This window comes from Dictyostelium purpureum (assembly GCF_000190715.1).
Source record: "Dictyostelium purpureum unplaced genomic scaffold DICPUscaffold_58, whole genome shotgun sequence".
In the NCBI taxonomy this organism is placed as follows: Eukaryota; Evosea; class Eumycetozoa; order Dictyosteliales; family Dictyosteliaceae; genus Dictyostelium; species Dictyostelium purpureum.
In genome coordinates this window covers 79,215-106,784 of record NW_003519395.1, presented here as the reverse complement: position 1 = coordinate 106,784, position 27,570 = coordinate 79,215, and the positions used below count along the sequence as shown (strand labels likewise).

The 27,570-nt window shown below is 23.8% G+C and overlaps 13 protein-coding genes across 13 annotated transcripts; 9 read left to right on the top strand and 4 right to left on the bottom strand.

Annotated features, from left to right (window-relative positions):
• Nucleotides 1-232: 232 nt before the first annotated feature.
• Nucleotides 233-1,673, top strand: DICPUDRAFT_86952 (uncharacterized protein; the record flags this gene model as incomplete). Its single annotated transcript, XM_003285949.1, has 3 exons — nucleotides 233-359; nucleotides 450-584; nucleotides 619-1,673. The coding sequence occupies 3 exons, from the start codon at nucleotides 233-235 to the stop codon at nucleotides 1,671-1,673; spliced, it is 1,317 nt and encodes a 438-aa protein (XP_003285997.1).
• A 230-nt stretch (nucleotides 1,674-1,903) lies between these two features.
• Nucleotides 1,904-3,116, bottom strand: DICPUDRAFT_97239 (uncharacterized protein). The gene is made up of 2 exons (XM_003285919.1): nucleotides 2,984-3,116; nucleotides 1,904-2,906 (listed from the first exon to the last, which is right to left on the bottom strand). Exons 1-2 carry the CDS (start codon nucleotides 3,036-3,038, stop codon nucleotides 2,023-2,025), a joined length of 939 nt encoding a protein of 312 aa, XP_003285967.1. The 5' UTR covers nucleotides 3,039-3,116; the 3' UTR covers nucleotides 1,904-2,022.
• Nucleotides 3,117-4,516: 1,400 nt separating this feature from the next.
• On the top strand, nucleotides 4,517-7,024 carry DICPUDRAFT_97238 (uncharacterized protein). The gene has a single exon (XM_003285948.1). The coding sequence runs from the start codon at nucleotides 4,712-4,714 to the stop codon at nucleotides 6,998-7,000; it is 2,289 nt and encodes a 762-aa protein (XP_003285996.1). The 5' UTR covers nucleotides 4,517-4,711; the 3' UTR covers nucleotides 7,001-7,024.
• A 225-nt stretch (nucleotides 7,025-7,249) lies between these two features.
• On the bottom strand, nucleotides 7,250-7,882 carry DICPUDRAFT_22039 (uncharacterized protein; the record flags this gene model as incomplete). The annotated part of the gene is made up of 3 exons (XM_003285918.1): nucleotides 7,250-7,436; nucleotides 7,510-7,634; nucleotides 7,712-7,882. Coding segments are annotated over 3 exons (483 nt in total), but the record flags the coding sequence as incomplete, so codon positions are not given.
• Nucleotides 7,883-8,801: 919 nt separating this feature from the next.
• DICPUDRAFT_11599 (uncharacterized protein) lies at nucleotides 8,802-9,403 on the bottom strand (the record flags this gene model as incomplete). Its single annotated transcript, XM_003285917.1, has 2 exons — nucleotides 8,802-9,022; nucleotides 9,097-9,403. Coding segments are annotated over 2 exons (528 nt in total), but the record flags the coding sequence as incomplete, so codon positions are not given.
• Nucleotides 9,404-9,596: 193 nt separating this feature from the next.
• DICPUDRAFT_30175 (uncharacterized protein) lies at nucleotides 9,597-10,289 on the top strand (the record flags this gene model as incomplete). The annotated part of the gene is made up of 1 exon (XM_003285947.1): nucleotides 9,597-10,289. The coding sequence occupies one exon, from the start codon at nucleotides 9,597-9,599 to the stop codon at nucleotides 10,287-10,289; it is 693 nt and encodes a 230-aa protein (XP_003285995.1).
• A 732-nt stretch (nucleotides 10,290-11,021) lies between these two features.
• On the top strand, nucleotides 11,022-11,180 carry DICPUDRAFT_149915 (uncharacterized protein; the record flags this gene model as incomplete). The annotated part of the gene is made up of 1 exon (XM_003285946.1): nucleotides 11,022-11,180. The coding sequence occupies one exon, from the start codon at nucleotides 11,022-11,024 to the stop codon at nucleotides 11,178-11,180; it is 159 nt and encodes a 52-aa protein (XP_003285994.1).
• A 364-nt stretch (nucleotides 11,181-11,544) lies between these two features.
• Nucleotides 11,545-13,843, top strand: DICPUDRAFT_149914 (uncharacterized protein; the record flags this gene model as incomplete). The annotated part of the gene is made up of 2 exons (XM_003285945.1): nucleotides 11,545-13,432; nucleotides 13,644-13,843. 2 exons carry the CDS (start codon nucleotides 11,545-11,547, stop codon nucleotides 13,841-13,843), a joined length of 2,088 nt encoding a protein of 695 aa, XP_003285993.1.
• Nucleotides 13,844-13,984: 141 nt separating this feature from the next.
• Nucleotides 13,985-14,227, top strand: DICPUDRAFT_149913 (uncharacterized protein; the record flags this gene model as incomplete). Its single annotated transcript, XM_003285944.1, has 1 exon — nucleotides 13,985-14,227. One exon carries the CDS (start codon nucleotides 13,985-13,987, stop codon nucleotides 14,225-14,227), a length of 243 nt encoding a protein of 80 aa, XP_003285992.1.
• Nucleotides 14,228-14,607: 380 nt separating this feature from the next.
• On the top strand, nucleotides 14,608-15,453 carry DICPUDRAFT_149912 (uncharacterized protein; the record flags this gene model as incomplete). Its single annotated transcript, XM_003285943.1, has 2 exons — nucleotides 14,608-15,024; nucleotides 15,337-15,453. 2 exons carry the CDS (start codon nucleotides 14,608-14,610, stop codon nucleotides 15,451-15,453), a joined length of 534 nt encoding a protein of 177 aa, XP_003285991.1.
• A 593-nt stretch (nucleotides 15,454-16,046) lies between these two features.
• On the top strand, nucleotides 16,047-16,526 carry DICPUDRAFT_76897 (uncharacterized protein; the record flags this gene model as incomplete). The annotated part of the gene is made up of 2 exons (XM_003285942.1): nucleotides 16,047-16,059; nucleotides 16,171-16,526. 2 exons carry the CDS (start codon nucleotides 16,047-16,049, stop codon nucleotides 16,524-16,526), a joined length of 369 nt encoding a protein of 122 aa, XP_003285990.1.
• Nucleotides 16,527-17,571: 1,045 nt separating this feature from the next.
• On the top strand, nucleotides 17,572-21,912 carry DICPUDRAFT_76896 (uncharacterized protein; the record flags this gene model as incomplete). Its single annotated transcript, XM_003285941.1, has 4 exons — nucleotides 17,572-20,981; nucleotides 21,058-21,205; nucleotides 21,280-21,502; nucleotides 21,845-21,912. The coding sequence occupies 4 exons, from the start codon at nucleotides 17,572-17,574 to the stop codon at nucleotides 21,910-21,912; spliced, it is 3,849 nt and encodes a 1,282-aa protein (XP_003285989.1).
• A 1,530-nt stretch (nucleotides 21,913-23,442) lies between these two features.
• Nucleotides 23,443-27,279, bottom strand: DICPUDRAFT_76895 (uncharacterized protein; the record flags this gene model as incomplete). The annotated part of the gene is made up of 2 exons (XM_003285916.1): nucleotides 23,443-26,478; nucleotides 27,277-27,279. 2 exons carry the CDS (start codon nucleotides 27,277-27,279, stop codon nucleotides 23,443-23,445), a joined length of 3,039 nt encoding a protein of 1,012 aa, XP_003285964.1.
• Between the last annotated feature and the right edge of the window lie 291 nt (nucleotides 27,280-27,570).

Genomic DNA, 27,570 nt, shown 5'->3' with positions numbered 1-27,570 from the left:
TTTTTTTTTCAAAAAATAAAATAAAATAAATTTTAAATAAAATAAAATATATTTGAAAAAAAAAAAGTTGACCTACTTTTTTTTTTCTAGAAATTTTTTTTTATTTTTTATTTTTTATTTTTTAAAAAAAATTGCCGAAAAAAAAAAAATTTGTTTTTCATACAAATATATAATTTTAAATATTTTCTTTTTTTTTTTTCATTAAACTAATTTTTATTCTTTTTTAAATAAAATGAATCAAATAAAATTAGTAAATACTATAATTAAAGAAACTGTTAATAAAAGTACTTCAATTTTAAAATCAACAAGTAAAAATTATAATACTAGTTATTTCAAAGGAAATTTAACTGGTAACACAAGTAGTTTTACTTATCCAACTCAATTTAAATCTTCAACAGTTTTTTGCAACAAACCATATCAAACCGTAGTAGGAGTTTTAATTACCCCAGGTTTTTTAGTTCAAACATCAAATTTTGATAATTTTAATATCAATCAATTAAAATCATATTGTACCAATACAAAAACAACAACCACAACAACAAATACAATGATCGATACAATGACAATGCAAGACGTAGATGCTAGTGGCTGCTTCAACTTCAGCCACAGTTGTTGAAGACTGCCTTAGTACAACCATTGGTGCTACCACAATTTCAGATAATACCAATATTGTAGACCAAGCCATGGAAGAGCAAACTATACAAGATAGAAAGTCAATAGATAATATAGATATAAATAATGAAAACAATAATATAGAAGATATAAATAAATTTAATACATACAATAATAATAATAATATAGATAATAATACATCAGAAGATGAAATAAATATAAATAATGTAAATAATAATAATAATGAAAATATAAATTATAATGAAGAAGAATTCCATTTACATTCAGGTATTTGCGTAATTCCACATCCAAATAAAAGACATAAGGGTGGTGAAGATGCCCATTTTATTAGTGTTGACCGTCGTGTCATCGGTGTTGCCGATGGTGTTGGAGGTTGGGGCGATGTTGGTATTGATCCATCAGAATATTCAAATACTTTAATGGAAGGTTCAAAAATCGCTTCAGACTCCATTCAATGCGAACGTGACCCATTAATAATTATGGAACAAGGTTACCAATATTCACAAGATGTTAAAGGAAGTAGTACCTGTTGCATCGTAGTTTTAGGAGGTAAAACTCTTTTATCCGCCAATTTAGGTGATAGTGGCTTTTTAGTCGTCAGAAATGGTGAAGTTATTTTTAGAACTCGTGAACAACAACACGCTTTTAATATGCCATTCCAATTAGGTACTCAATCAGTTGATCGTCCAATCAACTCTGTTACTGCTAGTTTCCCAGTCGAAAAAGGTGATCTTATTGTTATGGGTACCGATGGTGTTTTTGATAATTTATTTGACGACGAAATCGTTGAAATCGGCGAAAAAAGTAAAGAACCACAAACTATTGCTCGTTCAATCGCCAAAAGAGCTTTCGAAGTCGGCTGCTCAACTACAATTTACACTCCTTTCGCTAAAAACGCTGGTCATAATGGTTATATTTATAATGGTGGAAAGTTAGATGATATCACCGTCATCGTTAGTATCGTTCAAGATGGTCCAATTCAACCAATCAAAACCGATTTATTACTCTTAGATGAACAAGTTAAAAGTGATTATGAATAAAATATTTAATTTTTATATATATATATATTTAATAATAAAAAACCATTTAAAAAAAAATTATAAAATTAAAAATACTTAAAAAAAAAAAATACACCCGCCTTTTATTTATTTCTTTCTTTCTAAAAAACATTTTTTATTGAAATATAAATATTTTTATTTTAAAAAAAGATAAATAAAATTTGTTCAATAAGTTATAAAATACAATGATGGTAATACGAATATTTCTTTTTAAAAAAAATAAATTTATTTAAAAGTTTTTTGCTGTTTTTAATAATTTTTATGTACACAAAGAAAAAAAACAATCAAATTCATTATTAAAAGATTGTTTTTTTCTTTTTTTTTTTTTTTTTTACTTTTCGACCAATTCTTTCCACTGAGAATCACTGTCTAATTCAAAGTGACGATCAAATGAGGCGCCCAACAATAATAAAATTGAATCATCAATATTTAAAACACTTGCGATGGTAACCAATTGATAGTTTTCTCTTTTGTTCATATAGTCATCAGGTTCATCACCTTCAAAAATTCTCCAACCTGAATCATTTGTGAATGTTGGCTTTTCTCTGAAAATATACCCAATGTTTTCTTTGTCGACAAGAATACGATTACTGACTAAACATAATTGATCAAACATTTGTTTAATTGCCAATGGCACAGTTTCGAGATCTGGGTGATTGTATTGGTTGTTTTGATTGTAGATGCAAAGGATATTGTAGTCAAAAAACTCGACTTTGTCACCAAGTTTTAATGATTTCAATTGGTATGGGTTATTATCTAATACACCTTCAAATTTAATAAAAGTATTGTTATTATTGAGATTGGTATTGATTAAATTTGAGCTGGAGAGACCACCACTTTTATTAATGTTACTTGTGCGATTATTTAAATTGATACTACTGTCAAGACCGCCATTGGTACTGTTGGTTGGGCTACCATTACTCTTGTTTGAGGATTGACTATTTACAAGTTTGTTTTTTTCATCTTTGTGGGTACTAGACTCTCCACTACTACCCTCATCAAAGTCACTATCATGGAAATTGGTTGAATTGCCACCAGTTGCTTCACTATGGAATATTTCATCACTTGTATAAATATCTGTTACCTCAACCCACATTCTTTCGGCTTGATTATTTTCACTAAAGATTAATTTTACCAAGTCACCTTGCTTTAAATTTAAAATTTGTTCTTTGCTGGGCAATGAAAATGTATATTTGAAATCATTACCCCTAAGTACTTTAAAAAAAAAAAAAAAAAAAAAATTAATATTTGAAATTTCATTTTTTTTTTTTTTTCCTAAATTTAAAACATACCAACATTGTCTATAGAATATCCAGGATGCCCTCCATTTAAATTGAGACTATTCATTATTTAATAAATAAATAAATAAATATATTATTATTATAAATTATTGTTATAGTTTTTATAAAAATACAAATATATAGATATATTTAAGTTGTATAAATATATAAATATAGAAATAAATATAAATAAATTATTATATAAATGTTAAAAAAAAAAAATAATTGTTATTAGGTTTTATTTTTTTAAAAAAAATATTATTATCAAAAATTGAAATTTTGTTTTTTTTTAAAAAAAATTTTTATTAAAATTAAATATTATTATTTTTTATTTTTTGCCAATATTTTTTATTTTTATTTTTTTTTTGGGTTATTTCCTTTAAAAAAAATATAGACCCCAACCCTTTTTATGTTTAGTTGTAAGTTGTAGTTTGTTTTTTGTTTTTTAAGGGAAATCCCTTTTTAAAAAAAAAAAAAAAAAAAAAAAAAAAAAAAAAAATTATTTTATTATAAAAAAAATAAAAATAAAAATAAAATAAAATTTTAAAATAAAAAATAAAAATAAAAAAAAAATAAAATTTCAAAAAAAAAATATTTTATTGCAGTATAAATAAGATTATTATAATAATTTAAATATTAGAGATAAAAATTTAAATGAATTTTAATTCTTTACTATAATACACACCATATGATATTTTTAAATATTATAATACGCTTTATTTTTAATGTGAATAAAAAAATATATATATAAAATAATTTGTGTGTATGTGATAATATTTTCGACGTCATAATAATTATTTTAATTTATTCGTTTAAAATAAAAAATGATTTATTAAATTTATATGTTTAATATGAAAAAAATAAAATTTAAATTAAATATATTAAAATTATATAAATTAAATAAATACCGATTATGGCTAAAATTTTATTATAACCACTCATATGAGTTCATTAGTTTTTGAAAAGTTACAAATTGTCAAACCAATTTAACTTAACAACTGATTCAATGAGATGCCCAGAAAATAGTGTGTATCTAAAAAAATTAATTAATAAATGGATTTACTAGCTTCAAATTTTAAATTTTAACTTTTAATTTATTTTTGTTTAATTTTAAATGGAATAATTCCAGTTTTAATATTAAAATCATTTTTAAAAAATAAACAATAAAGATTTTAATTTTTAATTTTTTATTTAATTTATAAATTAAAAATTAAATATTAATTTTATTTATATATATATTCTTTTATATAAAAGAATTAGTAAGATTAAAAATTATTAAAGATATGAAATAGTTGATTTTAAAAAAACAAAACAAGAAAAAAATAAATTATAATTATTAATTTTTATACAAGTTGGGGGGAGGGAATCTATTATTAAATCATATTTAAAGTGTTAACTATTTTAAGATTTCTTTGTCCCAACTGTCTTAAATTATTTCTTTTTTTATTTTTTTATTTTATTTTTTTTAATTTTTTTAATTTTTTTTTTTTATTTTTTTTATTTTTTATTTTTTAATTTTTTCAAAAATTGTTTTTTGCCTCCATAACCAATATTTGTTAAATAATATTATTATTATATGCTCTTTTGTAAAGTTTATTATTGTATTTGTTATTTATTAATGAAATAGTTAATTATAGGTTTTTTATTTTTTTTTTATTTAAATTAAAAAAAACAAAATAAATAAAACTGTATTGTATATTAAAAAAAAGAATCTTTTAGTTTTATATATATAAAATTAAGATGCTTGGTACAAGAAAAAGGTCAAGCCCACCATTATTTAATGATAATAGTGGGGTACCAAATAGCAACAATAATAGCAATGGATATATTTCACCACCATCACCATTATCACCAAAACAAACAAATCAATTTTTATTTAATAGTGGCTTAGATTATAATAATTATAATGGTGGTAGTAATAATAACAATGGTTTTACAAAATATCAACCACAAACAACCTCATTTGTAAATAATAGATTAAATCAATTTTCATTAGTTTCAGATTCTGAACAATATTATGATAATCAACAACAAGCTTCATCATCAACATCTTCGTCACCGACATCACTTACATCACCAAATTTATTACCTCCGTTAAACTACCAAACTTATCAATACATTGACGAAAATGATAATTCAAATATTAATAACAACCACACCAATAACAATAATTTTAAAACAAAAAATAAAAGTAATATTAAGAAAAATAATAAGAAATCAAAAGTTAAAAGACATATAAATTTTAAATTAGATGACGGAGTCGAACAACAAAATCAAAATCAAAATCAAAATCAACACTCACCATCGCCAACACAAATAAATAGTAATGATGATGATGAGTTTTATGAAACAAATACCGATTTTGGTTATTTAAATGTATCAACTAAAGAAGATTTGCTAGTTTGTTTAAATGTTTTAAAAAAAGAAATGGGCCAATTTAAAAATTTATCACACAATTTATTATCAAGATTAAATACATTGGAAAGGGGTATTGGTCAAGAAAAACAATTAAGATTAAATGGTGATACTAGTATTAATGGTCATAGTAGAAGTGGTTCAGATCAAGATTCATTCGAAAATAATCAATTATATTCACCAAATTTCTTATTACCACAAAATTCATCTAATAATAATGTAACAACTATTCAACAAGAAATTTTAATATCTACATGTTTACTAGAAATTCAAAAGATAATTGAAAAACAAAGAACTTATGACAGTTTATTAGCTCAAAGAGAAAAGTATTGGGATATCGAGTTAAATAAATTAACAATGCAAATTTTAAATAAATTAAATAACGGTCAGCATCTGCACGAGCATCCACATCACCACCATCACCAAAACCATTTATTAAATTCACCCAATTCATCAGAATTACAAACATTTCACCATGATCAAGAGTTTTACCCCAACAATAATGGTAGTGTTTTAAATGATGAAATGTTTGACTCATATACTGCATTAAATAATATTAATAATAGTATCGTTAGAAATAACTCTAGCAGTAATTTAAGTGAATCAAATAATAGTAATAATGGTCAAATTGCTAGTAGTAATAATAACGTTGGTTTAAAGAAAAGAGTATATAACTCTTTTAAAAGTGCTTATGTTTATTTATTTGGTACCAAAAAGACCATTACATTTTGGAAGAAAGCTATTATAATTGGAGTAATAGTTGTATTATGGCCATTAGTCGCAAATTTAGTTTATAAATTAATAATGTATATTGTAAATAAAAGAAGATTAGCAAAACAATCAAAACAATTAATTACAAATAATTTACCAACAGTACCTAAATTATCATCAACTTTAAAACCATTAAAATCATTAGCTATAAACAATAGTAATAATAGCAATAATAGTGGTAGTATTGCCAATAGTGCTACCAGTTTAATATCTTCAGCATCATCATTAGCACAATCCAATAATAATAATAGTAATAATAACAATATTGTTAATAATAATGTATTTAAAAAAATAAAATCTTCAATTCTATCAAGTAAAAAAGGAGGGGATCTTTTAAACAGCAATTCATCAAATAATAGTCAAATAAGAGCCCCAGATATTGTTAAGGCATTTATTCAAGGTGTTAGCACAGGGGATGGGGGTAGTACAAATAATAGTTTAACTTCATTAACCAATACACTGGGTAATTTAAATCCTGCAGCTTCAATTGGTGGTAGTATTGGCTCGAATAGCAGTGGCAGTGGCAGTGGTAATAGCATTGTTAGTAATACTAGTAGTTTATTAAGTAACGGTTTAAATAGCTTAACTTCATCTGCAGTCTCATCATCATTTTCACCAAGTTCAACTTCATTAGCATCAATGATTATACCAAATTCTACAATTTTAGAGAATAATAACAATAGTAACAACATTAGTAACATTAGTAATTCAGCAACTAATGCTATTAGAAATGGTTTGAATAGGGTATCTTTAAATAATAACTCTAATAATAATACCACACATAATGAAGGACTTGAAGGAAATATGATAAAAATTGTTAGAAATTTACTCAGTCAAAGATAAAAATAAAATAAAAAAAAAATTATGAAAAAAAAAAAAAAAGGTATTTGTTTAATATATTTTTTAATTTTTATTTGTTTCATTATTTAAATCAGATGTTGTGGTTGAAGTTGCGGGAGATGTAATTTTATCACTTGAGTTACTTATATTATTATTATTACTATTGGTACTACTATTTAAACTATTTGAACTATTTGAACCATTTTCAAATTCTTCCAACTCTTCTTCAAGCATTTTCTGTTGATCAATAAACCAGACTGGTAATCTGTTTGGCAGTGTTACTAAATCTACATCAAAAAGTTCAATAAATTGTTCGTTTACATATCTAGTATTTGATTGACCACTAAATGCTTTATACTCCACTAAAATTGATGTAAGATTCCAATTTTGTAATCTTCTTAAACACCCCACTAAGACACCAGTTTGATGAACACCCGATCTATATTAATAAATGGGGGGTTAAATAATTTTATAAATTTTTTTTTTTTTGGTTAATAGTTTGAGATAGTTACGTGCAAGTAATCATTAATGGATAATAATCATAGTTTAATACAATTTCTAAACATTCTTTGATTAATTCATCTGTTAGAGGTTTCCAATTAGAATCTACTTTCCATGATTTTAAACCTAAATGAATCTATAGAATTAGAAATTGAAAAGTATGGTTAATATTTTGATTGGTAATTGTGCAGGTTTTGTTTTTAATATATTTACTAAATTGATATTATTCTCTTGAAAAAAACTTGATACCGCTTTAATTGGAACCTCTGGTGATAATTGTACAACTGTCTTTAAACCTAATAATTTTATAAATGGGAAGTTTGCTGGATATAATGAATTGGTTCTATAAAGCTGTGGTTCAATCGTTCCAAATATTGCAGGTGGTGATAATTGTGGGGGACCACTTTGAATTAATAAATTTATTTGTTGTTCTTGGTGTTGTTTTTTCTTTTGTTGTTCTTTTTGTTGTAGTTGTTGTAGTTGTAATGTATTTTGCTGTATTGGTTGTTGATCTTTTTGGTCTTTTTGTTGTGTAGATGGCTGATCCTTTTGCTGTTGTTGTTGTTGTTGTTGTGATGATGATTGTTGTATTGTTACAGATGATTGATTTAAATTTAATTGTTGTGGAATAATCTGTGATGGTTGCCCTGTTTTCTGTTTTGATGGTGTTAGGGGAACTTTTATTGATGCTTTTAAATTATCATTTTCGCTATTGTCTGTATTCATTTTAAAACAATTTAGTTTTTCATATATATATTATAAATAGGTAGAAGTATGAGTAGGATATCTAATTGATAAAAATAAAAAGTATTGTGATGATTTGTTAAATTTTAAAATTAATAATATGATTTTTTAAAAAAAAAAATTTTAAAAAAAAAATTTTAAAAAAAAAATAAAAAAATTAATTTAAAAAATTATTTGTAAATAGTTTTTTATGGTAATAATTGATGGTTTCACCCAATGTTGATTTTTAAAAAAAATAATAAATGTATACAATTGTTACAAATGATAGGTCAAAAAAAAAAAAAAAGAAAAAAAAAAAACACTTTTTTTTGGTAAAAAATAAAAATTAAAAAAAAAAAAAAAGATCTGTTTAATTAATTTATACAATTATGCTTTGCAATATTTTTTTATTTATTTATATTATTATATACAGTTATTTTTTAGAACTTCCAAAGTTTGTTGGTAATCCTAAAGAAGAGTAGTCAAACTCGTCCTCTTCATACTCTACTTTTGGTTTTTCTTTTTCTTTTTCTTTTTCTTGATCTTGATTTTTTTCCTTTTCTTTATCCTCAATATCATTTTTATTATCTTCTTTGGTTTCATCTTTTTTACCTTCTAGTTTTTCTTTTTCTTCTAAATCTTTATAAATTTTTTCATATTCTTTTTCAGTGTTTTTATTTTTTCCAACAATGGTTTGGTTTGATTTTGCTAGTTTATCTTCTTTAGCTTTTTTAAGTTTATTTTGAACTTGTGATAAGGTTGAACTTTGCACTCTCATTGAAACACCTTTTAACCTGTTATCTATGGGTATTAAATAATAAATAATAAAAAATTAATATTTTAAAATTATAAAGCAATAAAAAAAGGAAACTTACGTCTTTTACTGTTTTCATGATCTAATGCAGAGTTTGAATCTTTAAAATGCATGTCACAGGTTTCACAATAAAAACCACCTTGTTTATCGCCTGGAGTGACACCTTTAATATATGTTGCTTTACCGACTTTAGTTGATAGGTTTAAATCTTTATCTCTTGCTTTAAAAAATTCTAATGGTTTGTCAGTGGGCAAGTCATATCTAATTTTCTTTTTATTTTTATCAGCCTCCTCTTCGTCCACTATTAAACCAGCTTCCCTATCCTTGACCTTTTGTTTATATTCCTCATCATCCCATTTCCTTCTTAATGGTGTGTTACTTTCTTCTTTTTTTTTATTCATTATTTATGAAATCTTAAAATAAATTAAAAATAAAAAATTTAAAATTAAAATTAAAAAAAAAAAAAAAACGAAAAAAATTAAAAAAAAAATAAAAAAATATTTTTTTTTTATATATATTTTATTTTAAAATAATAAAATAATTTTTAACCCAAATAAATAAATGAAAAAAAAACAATTAAAAGAATTAATTCAAGATACATTATCACCAGCTTCATATGAATTTTGGGACGATTTTTATGAAGATGGACTGGGTAAGGGCGAACAGTACGAATGGTACATCCACTATAATCAATTAAAGAACCATCTATTGGAATTGGTCAAGGATAAAGATAGATTATTGCACATCGGATGTGGCAACAGCTTTTTAGCGGAGGATTTAATAGAGGACACAGAATCAATACACATCGAAATACTAAACATCGATGTATGTGACAATGCCATCGAAAGAATGGTCGAAAGAAATCAAAAAATAACTAATCAACGTGTAAAAAATAGTTTAATTTATAAAGTTGCCGATGCCACCCAAATGGTCGATATCAAAGATGGCCATTTCAACGGTGTAATCGATAAAGGCACTGCTGATGCATTACTCTCAACATTGGAGTTGGAAACTGGTGAAAACGAAATGGTAAAATTATTATTGCGTGAAATGTATCGTGTATTAAATAAAGAGAATGGTTGGTTTATCTGTGTATCCAGGAACACTTGTTTAGAGCCTTATTTTTATCAAGATGACCAAGCAGAATGGGATTTAAAAAAAATAGATTTAACAACCAATTCATCAAAAGGAAAAGGAATCCAACAGGTAAATTATATATATTTAGCAAAACCTTTACAATTATCAAACGATTAAAAATAAAATAAAATAAAATAAAATAAAATAAAATAAAATAAAATAAAATAAAATAAAATAAAATAAAATAAAATAATATTGTATAAAACATTCTTTTTTAAAAAAAAAACAAAAAACAAAAAAGGTTTTTTAAAAATTTTTTATAAATTATGAATTTGTATTAAATATTTTGAATTTATCTTTATTCTTTCATTCTTTATTATAATACCATTTCAACTCATATTTTTAATTTGATAGATCAAAATGATTTATCAATGCACGTGTACTTGTAATTTAAAATTCTTTTTTTTTCTAAAAGTGTGTGTGGTTAATTATAAAATAGGGGGGGGAAATTTTTTTTATTTTAATGAATTTCATTTGAATACAATGTCTTTATATAAAAATGCCAAGTTTTTACCAGTACTAATTTAATAATTTCGATATCGAATCGCAAGTAAAGATTTAATTATATATATATAGTAAAAATGTTTACTTGAATATTTTATTCTGATTTCCATAAAATACCAATTTGGCTTTTTTAAAAAAAATATTAATATTAAACATGCAGGTTCCACGTGACATCGTCAAAAAATCTACCAAGTTGTAAAATTAAAAATTAAAAATTGATATTTTTCATATTTTAAAATTTTATAAAATACAATATTCTAAAATTTTATTTTTCTATAAATTGAAAAAAAAATTTTTTTTTATTCATTTTAAATATTATTAAACAATTAAAACAAATATAAAAAAATGGTTGAATTCAAAGTTAAAGTTGGTACTCTTACCCATGGTGTTGTAACCGTTTCAGTTAGTTCAGAAGATACTATTGCATCTTTAAAAGATAGATTAGTTGGCCCAACTGGTGCCCCAATCGATCAACAAATCATTCTTTTGAATGGGTCGCTTTAGCCAATGACAAAACCTTAGGTTTCTACAAGATCAATGCTAATACTAACCTTATACAAACAATTCGTTTAAGAGGTGGTTAAAAACTTAAATTTTCAAATTATTTTTAAAAAAAAATAATTATAAACAAAATTTTGGTTGATAAAATAAAAAAAACAAACATTGTTTGTTAATTCCAAAATAAGAATTTATTTTTAAAAGAGTATTTTAATTATTGTGTTTAAATATAATTTTTTATATTTATTAAATCCAATTTCTTTGGATTTAATTTTATTTTTTTGGAATTTTGTGTGGGTCAAATAAATTTTTTTTAATTTTTTTTATTTTTTATTTTTTTTATTTTTTATTTTTTTTATTTTGCATAACAATGAGCAATAAAAAAAAAGATAATCACAAATTAAAAAAAAAAGAACCCAATAATAAAGATAATAATATTAATTTATGTAATAATATTAACAATAATTTTAATAATAATAATGATGATGATAATCATAATCAATTAAATAATTTGTTATTTTATAAAATTTGGCACTCATTATATTTAAGATCTTTAATTTTAGAAAAATTAAAGATATATAACATTTATCAGCATACAAGAAAATTTGAATCATTTGAGCTGTTTTTAAATCAAAGATACAATACATATATCGAAAGAGTTGAATTCAAAGTCAAAGATAATGATTGCTTAAATATTATAGAAAAGTTAAATCAACACAGCCATTTTAATATTAAAAAAATAAACTTTGTTGGCAATGTAGAGCAAGATATAATCATACCCAGCACTTCAACAATAACAAGTTTAAGTATATCAAATTTTACAAAAGAAACCTATGACTCTATATTAGTTTTATCAAATAATATAAAGAAATTTAAATTTGGAAATTTATATAATAAATTTATAATTAATTCAATTAATAATATTACCAGCAACACTAAATATAATAATAATAATAATAATAATAATAATAATAATAATAATAATAATAACAGTTCATTTTTAAACAGTTTAAAAGAATCATCAATTGAAAAGTTAACTTTTAATTCATTCAATTTCAGCAATTGCGAATTTTTACCAAAGCAACTCAAGAAACTTAAAACCAAAACTTATTTTTTAGGACCAGATTTAATATTTCCACAATCACTTACATATCTAGATATAACTCTAAATGAATTGGATGTCCAGTTGCCCAATACCCTAAAAACATTAATAATTTCAGCAAGTAGAGTTGGCGAAGGAACTCTACCCGAATCATTAGATCATTTGTTTATTGACACATGGGAGCTTAACCACGAAATAATACCTCAGCAACTAAAAAGCCTTGTCATAGGTGGTTTGTTCGACTCTCCTCTTGTAGATTCCAATGGAATATCAATGATACCTAAATCATTAGAATCATTAACGTTCAGTTCACTTCATGTTATTGGTAGACCTAGCAGACCAGGGTTCAATCAAACTATTGGAAGAAAAGATTTAGCAAATTGTAACAAGTTAAAAACTTTAATATTTAATTGTGATTTCGATCAACAGTTGCACCCATCAACTTTACCAAACAGCATCACCGAGTTAAGGTTTACCGAATTTGATAATGGTGGTTTCCAAATGACCCAAAGGTTCTTATTTCCATCATCCTTAACATCTCTTGACCTAGGTTTAAGATTTAATCAAAAAATTGGTGTAGATACACTGCCAAAAACAGGCAAATTAAAGAAACTATGTTTAGGTGAATTTTATAATCAAAAGTTTTTAGACAAATCTTTACCAGATAGTTTGACTGAAATCGAAATTTTAAATCAAAATTTTAGACACCCAATACCAATTAATTTTAGTAACACAACAATCAAATGCAATTATAATTTAAAAAAAATCAAATCATTCTCACCAGATAATTTAACATCAATAAAACTATCAGAGTGCAAAAGAAATCTCAATTTTAGTGATGACCAAGAAAACATTAATAATAACCATAATGATAATAACAATAATAATGATAATAACAATAGCCCATCAAGCAATATAATAAAAACTACACAACCATCACTTAAAAATAAAAAATCATTACATTATTTAGAATTTGGTGGAACTTTTAATCAAACTATATCAATCGAAGATTTACCAAAAAACAATATAATTAAAACTCTAGTTTTAGGTAAATATTTTAACCAAGATATTAATCTCGAAGATTTTAAAAATTTAGAAGAATTAATAGTATATGGTAACCCAACAATCAATCCTGCAGTTACAACCAAAACAAATAGTCTGGATCAATTAGAAAACCAATACAGCTTTTTTAACCTCAAATATATCAAAACTCCTTTAAACAATGATTTATTTTTGGATAATTTAAATCCAATGTTTTATAAATTTTTATTTTTATTAAAAAAAAATAAAAAAAATAAAATTTAAATGTAACTATTTATTTATTATTTATAATGTTATTTGGTATTTTTCTGTAATAAAGAAATAAGTTGAACCCAAGATCATTCCATTGGCATCAGTAACAATAACTTCTGGTAAGAAATGGCTTAAACCACAGTATTCTGTAGCCCCTCTTTGTGCATTTACAATATTTTTAAAATCTTTGATGTTTCTGATAATGATAATAATTATTACATGGTCTAGTACCTTTATAATTACAATATCACTGTTTGGATCTTTTGGGGCATAGTATTCGAATCCAATTTTGTTCTTTCTTGTGTTAAAGCTTAAGGAACCCCATTTTGATGGTAAATATGTTTTAAGAATTTTATTTTCTTCAGTAACACTTAAATATTGAACAGAACCATCACCGGTTTTATAACGTTTTGTAATGAATGAATTAGAATCAGAAACTCTTGCTGCCACTACTTGTGTTATCTGTTGTATTCTTGAAAACTATCAAACTGAAGGTGGTATTACTGTCCCAGAACCACTTAGACCATTTTTAGGTAATTGTTTTAAATATACATTTAAAAAAAGAAAAAAACATATTAATTTTATTAAATTCTCTATCATATTAACAGGCAAAGACTTTATTCCATTCGTCAAATCAAAAACAAAGCAAAAGAAATAAAGATCTGAAAATCCCAAAATAAATAATAACCAATATAATCTTTAAATTAAATGATTTTATATTAAATAGAACCTTTTTTTTTTTTTTGCCACATCCCAAAAATATACCAACTATCTTGTCAATCTAATGATCATTGCTATTTTTTATAATAAAATTTTGCAATAATTTAATAAAGATATTAAATGTAAAAAATCTCACAAATATCAAAAAATAAGCATATCGAACTTATTTTTTAAAACTTAAACTGTGGGTTTTTGTTTTTTAAAAAAAAATTTTCTATAAAAAATTTTTTTTTATCATTAATCAATCCACAACAATAACAAAAACAAACATATATATATAAATAAATAAATAAATAATTATTTGTAAAAAAAAAAAAAATGAAATTAATTTTATTATTACTCTCAATTATTTTTGTTTCCGTTGCTAAAGCTAGTATTACTGTCAAATATGGAACATGTCTTGGAGTATGCTATTGCCCTGCAAAATACATTGAAAATGGAAAGTACAAGGATTTAGATGAAGTTACTATCCCAGATTATCCAAATTATTTAAATCTAAATATGTATTTAAATGTCACCTATAAACCATCTAAAAAAGTAATTGAATTTGTTAAAATTCATGACAAAACTCCATATCACACAGAGTTAGCATATCCAATTGACGAAGATGATAACAGCTATAATGTTACTCAATGTGCCTACATTTTATCATCTAGATTCCACTCAACTCGGGAAGAAACATGCTATTACGAATTTATGTGCAATGCTGATGGCTCTTCATCATCATCAAAGTTGGTATTTAACTATTTTGCTTTTGCAAGTTTATTAGTATTATTTGTTTTATTTATTTAAAAAAAAAATATAAATAAAATAAAAAAAAATTTAAATAAAATTTTTTAAAGAAATTATAACTTTATTTTTATGTATTTAATAAAATATTTAAAAATACATTTAACAAATTGTTTTTTAGAAAATTAAAAAATACAATATCGAAGTACTTAATGCTTATTTAATTGGTATTAAAAGTAATCATTTTAATCACAAAGTAGCCTCTAAAGCCCATGTTGACTTTTCGCATACTGAAATTGTTAATAACATTTTCTTAAGCAATTTTTAACCGATACAAGTATTCAAATGATTGGTATGTACACTCTCATGGCCAGTTCTCATCTTCTCTATATTACTGATTTAGTTTTAAATGGTGATTGGAAGCATATAATTTAAGTCAATTAGAAATTATGATTTTTTCACTGTATTAAGAAATCATTATAAACAAAACATTGATAAATTTGACGATTATATCTCTAAACAAAATATTAAAAATGCTGACGAATGGAGCAAAAGAAATGAATTTTATGATTATATGATTTCAAATCATTTATTATGTTTCACACCCACAGTTATTGGACATTAAATCCACTTTTTATTAAAAACTAGAATTCTTCTTTAGTAACCTGAATGAAATAATATCGCTGTGTGGTATTTTGTAAAAATATCTAATTTATGGACATAATATATTATAAACAAAAAACTATCAGATACTGATATTTTAAAAAATGATTGAACATATATGGTAAGTTTTAATTTTTGATTAAACATATCCATAATTTTTCTTTTTTTTTTTTTTTTTATGTGATAAAATTTTAAAAATTACCAAGTTTTTTATGTGGGGTTTATGAAATTTGTGTGGTAAATATGGTGTGTGGGTTTCGAAAAGTGTGGTGCGATAATTAAAAAATAAATTTCTTTGATTTCTTTTTAAAAAAATAAAAAAAGATTTTTCTTTTTAATAATTTAATCCAACTATTGCTTCGATAATGACAATTTTAAGTAAGTATTTATTATAAAAACTATATAAAAAAATATTAATCGAATATTTTTTTTTAAAATTTATTACACTTTTTTTTTATTTTTTTCACACAAAATTTTAAAAAAAAATAGATTCTTTTAAATACTTGGATTTAAAAGTGATAAATTATAAAAAAATAATAAAAAGTGAAGAGGAATGCTGTAAATATAATAATGGTCATATAAATGATACTGCACATTACTCACCCATAGGAAACAATAATACAGTATCATTATCAAACAGACTGAGCATCACTACATTTTTACACCAAAATTTTGGTGGAGGTGGCTATTATTTAATTAAGGGAATAAACCCCAACAGTTCTATCACCAGTCATAATAACCACAACAACAATAGTAACAATAATTTACCAAATATTCACGCCGCATCTTCTATCTCTACAAATAATATCACACCAACCATAAACACTTTACACAAAAAAATTTGAAATTTTCAAAATATCAAAAAAATAATAATCAATAAAATTTTTTTCTTTTTTTTTTTTATTTTTTGAAAAAACTTTTTGGTGCTATTATTAATATTATTTAGAATTTTCAAATGGGAAAAAACCCTTTAGTTCAATTGTTTTTTATAAAACACTTTAATCAAAAAAAAAAAAAAAAAAGGTTCTATTTCTTTTTTCAAAACAATTTTTCTTTTCATAAAAATTACAAAAAAAAAAAAAAAAAAAAAAAAAAACAGAAAAAGATGAGAAAAAAACGGAAAAGATAATTAAGTGATTATATTTATATAAATATATTTTTAAAAATATGGGTTATATTTTTGATTTGATAGATTAAATTTTATAATAATTATTTCAACCCCCTTTTAAAAAAATAATTTATAATTTTTCAATGATATAGCCGAAGATAAAAATCTTTTTGTGTTTTTGTGACCTGCGCACCAAATTTAGTGCATTGTGCGTTGTGTATATATGTTTGGTGAAAATGGAACCAAATTAATAAAAATAATAACAAAAATTTTTTTAAAAATGTATTAGGTTTTTTGTTTTAGGTTGATAGTTGAACGAAAAAAAAAAAAAAAAAATTAAAAAAAATAAAATTTAAATTAAAAAAAAAAAAAAGAAAAAAAATTTCAAAACAATTTATTTTTATTTTTTTTATTTTTATTAATTTATTTCAATTTAAAAAAAAAAAAAAAGAGATATATATTGCGAATAAAATAAAATCAATTAAATCTATAATTATAATAATAATAATAGTAACACTAACAATATAATATTAAAGAGGTTTTATCATAAAAATAAAATAAAAAATAATGATTAAAAGAAATCAAAAAAAAATCTGACATTAAATATTCTTTTTTTTTTTTTTTTTAAAATTCTAATACCGCCTATACAAAAGTTTTTGTAAATTAATAGTAATAATAATAATAATAGTAATAATAGTAATAGTAATAGTAATATAATATAGTAATATATCTTTTTTTTCTCTTTTCCCTCTTTTTTAAAACCACACAAAAAATATAAAAAAATGAAAAATAGGAAATTTTTTATTTTTTTAATTTTAATAATTTTAATCAATACCATAATAGTTTCGTGTAATAATAACAATAGTAACAATAAAAATAATAATAGTAATGATAGTAGCAATAATGATGATAGCAGTTATATAGATAATAATATTTGGAACAATAATAAAAATTTGCCATGGGGCAAAGATAAACCAAAACCACCAGGACCTAATGGTGATAAGCCCAAACCAAGACCACCAAGACCAACCAAAACACCATATAATGGAGCAGAGGAAAGTTGCGATGATAATACTGGGGATTTACCGGATGATAATAATAATAATAATAATAATAATAATAATAATAGTAGCAGGGATCTATTTTCAAAAGAAACCAATGAAATAATGAAAAAAATTGGATCAGATAGAATATCAGCATTTATACATAGTGGTTGGGAAAGATATAGAAATCAAACTTCAGCAATAAAAAATTCGTTATTAAATAGCCCTCAGTATAACCAACTTCTAAATGAATATAACGAAAGATTTAGATATAATAGTACATCAGATTTAGATAATAATAAAAATAATAGTAGTTTTCAATCTTTTGCATTAAAAGATAAATTTAAACAGTTTTATTTATTAACAAATATTCAAAATATTAATAATTTACAATCAAACAATTATTTATATACATTTAATAAACTAGAAGTTGATAATGCAATCAATATCAATATTAATAATAATAATAATAATAATAATAATAATAATAATAAAAATAAAAATAAAAATAGAAATAGAAATAATAAAAATTATTTTTCAAAATTTTTAATAACAAATAACACAAATAATAACTTTGTTTTTTCAAATAATACTTTAGTTAATATAACTCTAAATAATTATGTTTTAAGTAATAGTACAATAAATAATAGTTTTGTAAATAATAGTAGACTTTTAAATGAATGTAAATTAAATAATAGCACAATAATAAATTCAAATATATCAAATAGTTTTATAGAGAATAGCGTTGCGATCAATTGTACATTTATAAATACAACAATTATAAACAGTAAAGTTAATGGTTCAATAATTTCATACAATTCAAAAATAATAAGGACTATAGCATCAAATAATTCTACTTTTATAAATTCAAATATAGATTCAAGTAAAGTTGATTCAAGTACAGTCAATTTCACAATTTCATATAATAGCGAATTTAACAACACTCTAACTAATTCAAGTCGGTTCGATTTCAGTAAAGTTAATTTAACAAATTCTTTTGATAGTATATTTAATAATTGCACCTTATATTCCAGTAATTTTACTTTTTCATCTATTTATTATTCAACTTTAACAGATTGCAATACTTTAAATTCAACCTTATATAATTCAGTGATTAATAACAGTAGTAATAGTAATAATAATAATAGTAGCGAGAATAATAATGGTGGGAACGATTTAGATGGTGAAATTGAGGATATTTATAATCTTTTGTTTGGTGATAGCACAAGCGATTGTTATAGTTCAAAAGTTATAAGTAATTTTAATAAAGTATTAAACTATGCCACAAATGAAGATTTCAGTTTTGAGGGTATTAAAGAATTCTCTAAAGATAATAAAGATTTTACACCACCTCCACCAAAACAATCAAAACCTGGAGCCTTTCCCCCAACAAAAAAATTTTCAACCTCATCACATTCAACTGGTTCATCAAATACAACTGCAGATGGAAAACCCACTACTGGCTCAAATAATTCAACAACTAATTCAACAACTAATTCAACAACTAATTCAACAACTAATTCAACAACTACCGGAGGTCATTCTTCTAATATAACATCAACATCAACATCGACATCAACAACATTAACATCGACATCAAATACTGATGGTTCTAACTCAACAAATACAAATATTGATGGTTCTAATTCAACAATATCAAATAATTCAACGGGTTATGCTCCAGCACCAGATAATTCTACCTCAGGTTCATCAGGTACATCGGGTACATCAGGCATATTTACAAGTGGTGCTGCCAATCCAACACCTCCACCTGAAGCTGATTCATCATCTGCACATACAATAGTTTATCCATGGAATAAGTTATCAGTTAAATTAGATTTCAGTTATTTAAATCGTACTGGTTTTGCATGCCATCATCGTAATCAAACTATTCCAATCGGTAATCCAAGAAATAACACTGCTTTTTGTTCAAAAGCCAATAGTCTAGATTGTTGGTACCTTTGCAGAGATAGCGATGTTATGACCGATGATTTAATTGATTATTTGACCAATTATATTGTTCCAGATATGATATCAATATTCGAATCAATCCTTAAAGTTCAATCACCAACCCCATTTTTGCTTAGTCGATCCGTAGCAGAGTCCACTAAATTTGTTTGTTATAATAATGTTAGAATTCCATATAAACTAGTTAAAGATGGTATTACAGGTTACAATTTTTATTTATTTATTACAGCAACACCAATTCCTAAAAGAACTGCAGTTGCTTATGGTTTACCATGTAATTTCGAACAGTATTCTAGAGATGTTTTTGGGCGTCCTTTAGCTGGTATCATAAATTTCCAACCATCATCATACAGACAACATCAATTAATCTCGCAAGGTAATTCTGGTTTTTCAAAAGAATTCTATCACAAGGCTGTCAAATATGCAATGCACGAAATGATTCATGTTTTGGGTTTTACTCCTTTCTACTTTAATAGTTATAGGGACATCGATGGCAAAAGATACAATAATCCTGTTATTTCAAGAGCATTGTCCGGTAAAAATCCAAGTGGTGTCTCAGTCTCTAAAGATATAAGAGCTTTAAATACTCCAAGATTAAACTATGTGGTCAATAGATACTTTGGTTGTAAACAAAATGGAATTGGTCTTGAGCTAGAGGAAAGCTCTACATCTGATGCCCACTTTTCATCTCGTATTGCTTTTGGTGAGTTAATGACTGCTTCAACTAATCCTTCAATGTCTCTTTCCGTAATTACATTGGCCTTGCTTCAAGATATGGGTTTCTATCGTGTAAATACTAGTATTCCACAAGAGCTTTATTGGGGTAAAAATCAATCTTGTTCATTTTTAAAGGATAGATGCGAAAATAGAGATAAATTCTTTGGTCATCATTGCTCTTTTGCGGCTAATTCTTCAAATCCAACAATGGGTTGTTCTATGGATCGTCGTAGTGTAAATTTATGTAATATCAAATTCTATAATGAAACCTTAGATCCATACTTTCAACACTTTAAAAATTCAACTTTTGGTGGTTATAAATCTTTAGAGTATTGCACAGCTTTTATTTCAAAAAATCCCAAAATTCAATGTTCAGATATTTTAGTTTCTAACTCTACAGATTCAAGATGCTTTGATATTACTTCAAATAAAGGTGGATCACATTCAGAATGTTTATTAAAAAGGTAAATATTATAATAAATATAGTGGTAATAATATTAATATAAATAATAATATTAATTGATTTAATTTTAATTTTAGATGTATTAATGAAACATTACAAATTCAATATAAAAATGTTTTTTATACTTGCCCACACCAAGGAGGTATAATTAATGTTGCGAATGCTTCAATTAATTGCCCTGAATATGATTTCTTTTGTTCTCAATTAATATTACCAGCATTAGAGGTAATTATAAGATAATCATTATTATAAAATATTAAAAACAAATTTATTAATTTTTTTATTTATTTTTATTTTAGCAACAAGGTGGTGGTGATAGCTCATATCCTCCTATCGGAGATCCATTTTATGCAAGACATGTATTTTGGGTACCAATGGTTTTGGCAATAGCATTAACATTTGCATTAATTGGACTTTTTATCTTTTACAAAAAGAAATTCCCACCAATCACAAAAAAAACAAGATATAGATTAAAATCAAAAATTAGTGATAACGAATTACAAATGAAAAGTTTTAGTGTCTGTAAAAAATTCGAATCTAGTGTTTAAATTCAAATTCTTTAAAACATTTAAACTTTTTTTAATATCCAAAATAAAACTCAAATGGTATAATAATATAATTATATTATTTTTTTTTAAAAAAATGTGGTTTTTATGTTTTTTTTTTTTAATGAAATATTTTGATTACTTTTATTGGCTTGGGTGTTGTGATTAATTAGTTGATATCATTTGAGTTAAAAGACCAATTTAAAACCATAATTATAAAGAAAATACAATAAAAAAATTTTTATGATTTTATAAAGATAATAAAATGATACTAATACCACTATTTTATTTATTTTTTTATATTTTTTTATATTATTAGCCACTCTTTGTAAAGAGTGTTTTCAGCTCTACCATGGGGAGGTTAGTATATTAGAGCTGAATGGTTAGTTATTTATACATTCAGGCAGTATAAATAATTAAACATATACAAATATTGAAAAAAGTGACTTGACTTGATTGAGCTGAATGAATGGTTGTAAAAAAATTTAACTTGTACTTAATGCAAATGATGTTTTGAGTTTGAAAGCTAAAATTTTTTTTAAAGCACTTGTTTCTTGTTGGTGCTGGTATCTTCACTTTTTTTTTTAAAGTATTGTGTAACTTGATAGTTTTTAATGATCCATTATATATGATATTCTTGAATGTTACACAATGCTTGATATGTTTTAATGATCCAATATAATAATTACCTTATAATTATTATACTATAAATATTGATACTATTGAATGATCCAATCCATTTGAATGTGTATAATGATAATAAATTTTATAAAATTATGGTATCAAAATAAAAAAAAATAATAGTTGAATTATAATAATTAAATGCTAAAAAATCCTCGATATATTTTAATGCTAAATAATCCTCGATATTTTTTGATAATATATATTAATTCTTGATATTTTTTAATGCTAAATAATCCTTGATTATATTTTAATGATACACAATAGTTGATATGCTAAATAATACTTGATATTATCGATAATATTTTTTTTTTTTTTTTTTTTTTTTTAATGATATGATATTATATGCTTTAGTAATCTAAAATACTTACCTTATGATCATAATACAATAAAACTTGATAATCTTGAATGATCAAATTTGAATTTACCTAAATATGTATAATGAAAAAAAAAAATTTATGAAATTATTTTCTTTAAATACTTTTTAGTTTTTTTAAAAAAAATTAAAAAAAAAAAAAATTTAATTTAAAATTAATTAATTAATTAATCTATAACTATTTCCTAATTTATTTAAAACATCAATTCCAAAATAAGTAAAATTTGTATTTTCAGAAAAAATGTAGATCTGCTACAATCAAAATTGGTAATAATTTGAAACAGGGGAGGTTTTTTTTTTTTAAAATTTTTTAATTTTCAAATAAATTAAACACATCTTCCTTTTAAAGAAATATTTTTCCATTTATATTTTTTTATTATAATTGATTTTATAATGATTTGAAAAGGAATAAAGTAAGAATTTGGTAGTTCATTATATGATAATGAAATTGGTATGATAGCTGAATGAAAATACATTAAAAAAAAAAAAAAAAAAAAAAAAAATTTATTTAATTTTATAAATTTAATTTTTTTTTAAATTTCTTTAAAATTTTTTAATCATTTTTTATTTTTTTTTGATTACAATAAGCGCTTTTTTAAAATTTTTTTTTTTAAATTTTGAATTTTATTAATATTTTATTTTCCTTTTCAAAAATAAAAATTATGTGATTATGGTTTATTTTGATGATAGTTATTACATTATTCTATAAAAACTCACAATTATTTAGCCCATCACCTTCACCGCAGTACAATCATGAATAACCTCACAATCAAAGTCATAATCCAGCAATATAACAAAAATTTTTGTTTTATTTATTTTATTTTAAAATACAATTTAGTTTATTTTATGATAATTTATTTTTATACAATAACTAATAAAACTAATGAAATAAACAATAAATTAAATGATACAAATAATGTGGATGAAGCTGAAGCATGGTCTTCAATTGATGATCCATCTTTGCTTGTATTGATTTGATCGGCGTTGTATACTAAATTATAGGTGGAACCAGTTTGGGATTTTTTGCAATCAAATGACTTTGAATTTGTTGAATCGGAAAGAGACAATGTTCCATTAATGTTACTATTTGTGGATGTTATAATAGCAAATTCATCGCCTTTCTTTAATGTTAATGAGGCTTGAGCATCTAAATTTACTTCAATTAAACCATTGACGTTGACATTACCATTACATGAAATCTTTGAGTAGTTATTATTTGCAAAAATATTAACTAAAACAACTGCGCTATCTAATAAGCTAAGACTTCCATCAACTGAAATCATACCATTAATAATTCCACCACATTGACAGTTATTTGATGTAATTTTACCTGTACCACTAATTTTACCTGATAAAAAGCTTGCTGAGGTTTTTGAAATAATATTACTACCTGCTAAAAGTACCAATTCTGCGTCCCCTGAAATTTGTGAAATAATTGAAGAGCTAGTATCTACAATATTTGATACAATGATTTTACCAGAATTCTTAATACCTTTTGCACAAGTAGTTTTAGCAGCATTAAGAGTTAATAGTGAGTTTTTAAGTACATTAAGTTCACCGCTGATATTAATATTGTTTTTGGTATTGATTGTGCAAGATCCACTATTAATCATTAGGTTGTTATCTGTGTTTGTTGGATCACTGGTAATAGTGTTGGAGATTGTGGTTTCACCAGATGAGATTATAGTTGAGTTGTTTAAATTGATTATACCTATAATATTTGATGTTGAGTTTAATGAGAGGGTTGAGCCTTCCAATGATATAACTGAATTAATTTGACTGCTTAAACCACCATCCATCTGAATGTTTGAACCAGATAGGATATTTAAAATTGAATTACCTAAACAAAAAACTGGGGAGCTAATTAAACTATCTGCACTAATGGTTACTTTTGCATCAGCATTAATGTTAATTGGGGTTTTAAGGGTTGGAACTTTAATACCGTTCTTGAATATTGTGTTCAAAGAGTTAATATTTATTTTACCTGCACCAGTTACAGAGAATTGACCACCAATAGCAACATTGTTTCCATTGATATTAACATTTGCATTATTACAATTAATGAAGGAGTTAGATGTACTAGCAATACCGGCATCAAATTTGATACTACCAGATTCAAGGTTGAGCTTACCATCAATATTAATAGTGCTTGAGATGATTGAAGATGGGCCTGAGACAATTAGAGTAGCATCTGCTGGAATAATAATATTGGAGTTTGAATCAACTACTAAGTTATTATTAATATTTAATGCAATATTATTTGAGAGGGCCAATGTGGATTTAATCAAATTAATTGTACCTATAATGTCATAGTCGGTATTTTCTGGTAATGTACAGTAGCTGCTTGAAAGTTGTAATGTTGGTAACTTAATGCCTTCGATTGGGAAAATGGTTAAGCCATTTAGTGAAACATTTCCATTAATTTGTAAATTAGCATCACCATTTAAATGAATTGAATTTCCAAAAATAGATGGGGTTAAAATATTTACATTTACACCAGTACCAATATTTAAAATAGCATCTGAACCGGTTGTAATTTGTTTAATGGTACATACTTTATTTGTAACCGATGAATCAGTAGAGGCGACAATATTTAATTGGGCAACACCGTTAAGATTAAGATTAGTATCGATGTTTGAGTTACCACCAATAGTTAAAGAACCAGAGTTTTTATCGATATTAATGGATGCAGTTGATGGACAAGTGAAATCTTTAATAATTGTACTATTTTTAACAAAGGTGATTGCTGAGTTTGATCCTAATAAGAGACTATCAAGTAAAACTGGTTTATTAAAATTACAAGTATAGTCGAGTTTGATAGTTGAACCAATGGCACTTAAAATATTACCATAGAAATTGACGACTTGAGGAGTTGTTGCTGAAATGAAAATCGATGAGGTAGGGTCAATATCAAGGTCACAGTTGAAATCAAATGGTTTGTTGATGTTAAAGTTTGATGAGTTTGTTAATTTAATAATTGAATTTAAAGTTGATTTTAATGAGGCAATAGTACAATTTGTTTTATCTAAAATAATTTTAGAGGTGGCATCAATAGAAAGAGAGCCTAATGAGATGGTTGTTGGTAAGCTATGAATAGTAACAGAGGAGTCAATTAAATTAATTGTGGTGGTATCAGTTGTTATAACATTGTGGAATTGAATATTTGAAGAGCTGAATTGAATAGTTGAACCGGAAATTGAATTAACTTTACAAACAAGGTCACCAATTATATTTCCAAAAAATAATTTAGAACGATTTTCAATCGAGGCAGTACTTGATGCTAAAAGACCTTTAATAGTACAGATACCACTTTTAATAATCAAAGAGGCGGTGTCTAACAATTGAATAGAGGTATTAATATTTGAATCACCATTTAAAGTAACAACAGCACTTCCAAAAAATTTAGGGAATGCTGTAATACCACTTTGAATATTTAATGAACCAAGATTTAAAGTTCCATTAGATTCGAATATACCAGAGGCGATTGATAAAGAACTTGTTACACTTAATGAACTTTGAGAGTTGATATATAAATTTCCATTTACAGTCAATGAGTTACAACTTGACATACCATCGAGCATTAGTGAGCCACCAGCAGCAATAAGAATATTTGAAGAGACTGATAAACTGCCACTACTAGCAATCTTTAATATACCATTGGTAATGTTTAAACTCTTGATTGAGATTTGGTTTGATAAAATAATTGTTGACTGTATCAAAGGATTACTTGTAAAAAATACAACATCATCGGTAATTTTTGGTAAACTAGATGTAAATAAGCTACTAAAAGTACAACCTAAATTTGTGCATTTGTCAGCGTTGATTGAAAATATCTCTGAATTGCAAGAATTTGCTAGCAATACAATTATTAATAATTTTATTATTAAAAATTTCATCTAAATTAATAATTTAAAAATATTAATATAAAATTTAATTTAAATTTATGAAATTAATTATTTTATTATATTTACTTTTTTATTTTTTTTAATAATAATACATATAAATTAAATAATATTAGATATAATGATATAATAAAAATAACAATAATATAAATAAATAAATAAATAAATAAATAATATATAAATAACAATTATAATAGTTTTTTGATTAAGAATATATAAAATAATTAAAAATAATTTAAATCTTTAAATAGTTTTTTTTTTACAAAAAAATATAATATTATATGTTAATTAAAAATTATTTAATTATAATAAATTAAATTATTTATTTACATATTGTGGTTTAAAATTATGTTATTAAAAAGTGTGTAAAATATATCGTTTTTATTTTTTTTATTTTTTTTTCATCTCTCTTCCATATTTTATGTACAGTATAGAAGAGAATTATTGTAAAATATTATTATAATTAAAAGAATAAATTAATAAAGCTGATCATTTAGTGGGGTGTTGATTTTGAAACTTATATATATATTTGTATATATTAAACTATTATTGATTTGATTTTTAAAAGAGATTACGATAAAATAATTATTGTGGGTGTGGGGTGGGGGTGAGTGTGATTCATTCACAATATAAAATTTTATATGGCATATTTAATATACATTGTATGGTTTCTTGATAATATTTTAAATTTGGTATAAAAAAATTGTTATTTTAATTGTTAATCTTTAAAAGATCACAAGCCCTTTGAGATTAGTTTCACAGTTTCTGTTAATTATTTTTTTTATTTTTTACCATTTTTAAATTTGAAAAAATATTGTGTGTTATTTTTAATTAACTGATTTATTTGAAAAACATATTATTATTATTAATAATGGTTTTATTAAAAAAAGATTTGTTGTTTTTTATTTTTATTTTAAAATCTATTAAATTTGTACTATATGATTGATTAAGATTTTAACTAATCAATTATGGTTTTTGATATGTAATCGTGTAGTTACATTTATTGTTATTAAAACTTTAATTGGGCAAAGGGTGTGAAATATATTAAAAATTAAAAAAATTTAAATTTATGAAAAATATTTTTTT